The following is a 4,359-nucleotide window of genomic DNA, read 5'->3' on the forward strand; positions in this document are numbered from 1 at the left end:
GGGGCGGGGGCAGGAAGCTAGCCGCGGCCCGGGCCGGCCTGCGCTGCCCCATGACGTCGCTCGGCTTCCAGGGATCTGTCCCCGCGGCCCGGGTCCCCTCCGCCCCGCCCTCCTCCTGCCCTCCCCCCCCCGGGCCTCGCCTCCGCGCCGCGGCCGGCATTTCTCGCTCGCAGCTCGCCCGCGGGCTGGCTCTCGGTCCCGGCCTCCTTCTCCTCCCTCTGACTCTCCTCCTTCCCTCTCCGACCCTCTTTTTCTCTCTCCCCTCTGCTTCTCCGACCCTGATCTAGTCGTTCCCTCCGCCCTTTCTTCTCCTCCCTCTTGCCTTCCTCTCTCTCTTTCGGTCGATTCCCCTGCCTCTCATTCTCTCTGTGTCTCTGCTTCTCTCCCCGTTTCCCTCTCGGTTTCTCTCTTCCCCCTCCCTCCCTCCGGGCTTCTCTCCCCCCCCCCCACCCGTGCCCTCCCTCCACCCTCGCTCCCCTCCCCCTCCACCTCTCGCAGCCCAGCCGCTCGCAGCTCCCCAGTCAGCCTCCCCGAACCAGCGCCGCCGCCGCCCGCACTCGCCGCAGGACCGGCCCGCCCGGCTTCCCGGGGTGCGCCCTCCTCGGCCCCGCGCCCTCGGGGCTCGCTGGCACAGCCTCCTCCCCCGGCTCACGGCCCCGCCCGGCCCGGCCCCAGTCCAGCGCCCGAGCGCGCCGAGGATGTGAGTCCTTCTCGCCTCTGCCGGAGCAGCAGCCACTCGCGCGCCGCCGAGCCGGAGCGCAGCGCAGCGCAGCCTCGGGCGCTCGCGGGGTCGCTCGGGCCGGCTGCGCGCTCCTGCCCCAGCGGCGCCCTCCGGCCTCTCGCCGGCGCCAGCGCCGCCGCAGCCCGCGGGCCGTCCCCGGCCGGCCGTCCCCGGCCCCAGCGCCGCTGACCCTGTCCGCCGCGGGCGGGGACGCGGGCGGAGGAGGTGCCGCCGCGGAGCCCCCGGACGCGACCATGTCGGAGGTGCTGCCCTACGGCGACGAGAAGCTGAGCCCCTACGGCGACGGCGGCGACGTGGGCCAGATCTTCTCCTGCCGCCTGCAGGACACCAACAACTTCTTCGGTGCCGGGCAGAACAAGCGGCCGCCCAAGCTGGGCCAGATCGGCCGGAGCAAGCGGGGTGAGTTCGCGGCCGCCTCCCCCGACACCCATTTCCCGGGCACCCAGGCCTGGCGGAGGTTTGCGGGGTTTTCCCGCACTCGGGAGCCCGTTCCGACCCACTAACATCTCATCGCGCAGAATTGGAGGGGGGGGGGGGAATCCCGCACTGCGGGTTCAGCTCCGGCTGGCCTCGGGAACCCCTCCCCCTCAGCCATATCCTCGTTGGGGTCACCCAGGGGGCGTGGCTGCATCTCGCTGCAGCAGGGGCTGAAAGGTTATACCCCGGTCCCCAAAGTTTGATTTTTGATTTATACCCTGCCCCCGCCCCTTTTGCGCCCCTTTTGCGCAGTGTAGTAGCAGCTGCACTCGATCTACAAGCCGGGGGGGGGGGGGGTCCTAGGGCTCCCCAGGGAACGGCGTGGGGAACTGCGGGGGGGCAGGGCCGGTTCCGGCGGGGAAGGCGAGGGGCTTTCGGATCACACCGGCTTTTCATTGTTCCTTGGCAGGGGGAGGGGGTTTGCCGAGCCTCGGCGCTCGGCGCAGGAGCTGGAAAAGCCCCGGAGAGATTGGGACGTGCAGGGGCTCTAAGAGGAGCTCCAGAGGCGCGGGGACAATGAGAAAGACCGATAGCTGCCGTGAGAGACTGAGACGCAAAGATAAGGAGGAAGGCGGAGGGGGGAAGTAGCGGGGAGGCCGAGATGGGCAGAGACCGAGACAAAGCTAAGGAGAAAGAGAGTCAGAGCCGGAAAGACAGCGAGCCAGGGACGCAAGTCTGGGGAGGACAGAGAAGCAGCTGAAACAATGAGGGCGACCGACACCCCGGACACAGAGGGAGGCCTAGAGACCTCGACAGGTGACCGTCGCGCCGGGAGACTGATGGAGGGACCGAGAAAGGCGAGGCTAGGTAGAGATAGTGAGAGAGGCGAAGGACACAGAGAGGCAGATGCGGAGAGGCGGGCGAGCCACCGGCGGGCAGCGAAGGGAGGCTCCGACCTCGTAGCGGCGAGTGCGGAGAGGCCAAGTCAGCCCGCTGGCAGCGCGGAGGGGGGCTCCCGGCCCAGGCGAGACCAGAATCCCCGACGGGCTGCGCGCTGTGCAACCGGCCCCTGGCGTCCCTCCTCGCTCTGCGCACCTCAGCACCCCGCCTCGGCTACCGGCGCTGCGTTCGGGGCACCCGGGAGGATCCCAGACCCGGAACCCGTGGCTCCTCCTCCCCTCCCTCTCCCGCCCAGGAGCCTTTTTTCTAAATAAATGCGTCTTCCAGGGTGGGTGGGGGGCGGGGTGAGGACCAGGCCGGTGCGCGCCCAGGCTGCCGCCAGGGCTGCGGGGTTTGTGCCCTCTTGGCTTCCTCTTCTCAGGACCATGCTGGGACGCGGCCTGGGGGTGGGGGAGTGGTTCAGAGGAAAGCAGCAGAGGGACCCCCGGCTGAGCAGAAGAGGATGGGGGCTGTGTTGGCACGCGTGGAGACCCCTTCCCTCTCCTTTCCTCAGTCTACCCGCCCCTCCGACCCGGGCGTAAAGCGAAACTTAGGGACCCCTGGCTAGGCCCAAGAGCGCTCACCTCTCCTTTTCTCCCCTTTTTTTTGCAGTTGTTATTGAAGATGATAGGATTGATGACGTGCTGAAAAATATGACAGACAAGGCACCTCCTGGTGTCTAACTCCCCTAAAGACAATGAGTTAAGGGAGAGAATAAGAATGAGAACGGCGATATCAGTTATTGGCAAAAAGCATGAAAAGAGAAAGCACTTTGAAATTTATTACTAGCTTGCTACCCACGATGAAATCAACAACCTGTATCTCGTGTCAGGCCGGGAGACAGATGAGGCGTGAGAAGGAGAAGGCTCTGGGCTCCTTTGCAAAGATAAAAATTTAAAAAAATTTTTAAAAAATTTTAAAAAATCACTATATATATATACATAAAGAAATAAAAAGAGAAGTCTCAGTTGCAGTTATTTGTCAAAATTAATATCCATTTCTTTTTATATACAGTGAATATTGCGCAATTATAGATCTGGATTTTGAACCACTTAAATAATGAAGCAGCAACACCGGGTGTTTTGAGGTGTTGGCATTCTTCGCTGATTTGGCTGTTCCCAATGTTTACATTATTTAATCTTGCAAAAATGATTCTGTGCACTTGGATGTGAAATGCTGTCCAGTTTTATTTTTTTATGTTGTTATCCTTGGATGTACAAAGAAAATCAGAAAATGATCTCTATAGACATTGCATTCTATTTTGGTCATCTTTTGAAGTTATGAAGAATGTGTTTAAAACAAGACGGGAACTTTTCTAAGGAATCATACATAGAAAAAAATCGTCGCTTTATTTTAAAATGAATTGTAAAGCTTGTGTTTCTTTGTTGCTGCGAGCTATTTGCCCAAGTTAATGCAAATGAACACATTTTATATGTCAGGAAAAAAAAAAAACCACACAAAAAACAAAGAAAAAAAAATGCTTGAGCTTTTTCTAACCCCTCCCTGCAGTCTGTTGTGTGAGCAGCCTTTTTTTTCTCTAATATTGTGTCAGTTTATTCTCTTTAATGGACTGTAGAAAAATGTAATCACAAGAGTGCCAAATACCTTGAAATGCCAAAAGGCATTTTGGTTTCTTTTCTTTTCCCTGTGCTCTGAGTCCACGTAAAGGAATGCTTGGAGTGTCTTCTTCTGTTATTTATAGGGGTTCTCTTAGGGCACACCAGCTGCCTGTTTTGCATGGTATTTGCAAAAATGCCTCTTGCGTGAGGAATCTTTTACCAGTTTTTGTTTGCAACTTTGGACCTCAAGAGGTTTCTTCCTTTCCCTACCCTGTTGCCTCTTTTCTTAATTCGGTATTCTGTATGTTGCACCTTTAACCAGCACACAGGGCTATTTCTTCAATGTACAATAAAAGAACTGTTCCTGTGTCTCACTCCTCTCTTTTCTCGGCTTTGGTTCCGGGGAGCTTGCTTTTTGTCTGCTGGTTGCAGACGGGAAGGCGGGAACGGTAGCTTTGGTCTGTGAGGCAAAAAGGTGGTGTGGAGGCCACCGTGGGTTGGGCTCAGGTGATGGGAAAGAAGCTGGAGTGGCAAGGCCATCCCTGGAGGGCAAGTGCGTCCAGTTTGAATTTGCATTGGGCCCTCCCTGCTTCCGTGGGGTTTCTGCCATCCCTGGTGGGGTGTGGGGAGAAGGAGGGCTGGTGTGCTGGTTGGCAGGGAGTCAGCCTCGTGAAGGGCAAAGTTTGGAGGCTGGCAGGCTTG

The 4,359-nt window shown here is 58.6% G+C and overlaps 1 protein-coding gene across 1 annotated transcript; it reads left to right on the plus strand.

The window, feature by feature from the left end:
* The first annotated feature begins 312 nt into the window (after nt 1-312).
* Nucleotides 313-4,026, plus strand: CAMK2N1 (calcium/calmodulin dependent protein kinase II inhibitor 1). The gene is made up of 2 exons (XM_082449872.1): nt 313-1,141; nt 2,711-4,026. The coding sequence occupies exons 1-2, from the start codon at nt 976-978 to the stop codon at nt 2,779-2,781; spliced, it is 237 nt and encodes a 78-aa protein (XP_082305998.1). The 5' UTR covers nt 313-975; the 3' UTR covers nt 2,782-4,026.
* Nucleotides 4,027-4,359: the final 333 nt, after the last annotated feature.

This window comes from Balaenoptera physalus (genome assembly GCF_965194825.1).
Source record: "Balaenoptera physalus genome assembly, chromosome: 1".
Lineage (NCBI taxonomy): Eukaryota > Metazoa > Chordata > Mammalia > Artiodactyla > Balaenopteridae > Balaenoptera > Balaenoptera physalus.

Excerpts from the sequence above, each read along its gene's own strand:
- CAMK2N1 (XM_082449872.1), top strand. The coding sequence starts at position 976 with ATGTCGGAGGTGCTGCCCTACGGCGACGAGAAGCTGAGCCCCTACGGC. Across the intron at positions 1,142-2,710 it reads GATCGGCCGGAGCAAGCGGG|TTGTTATTGAAGATGATAGG; the intron begins GTGAGTTCGCGG and ends TTTTTTTTGCAG.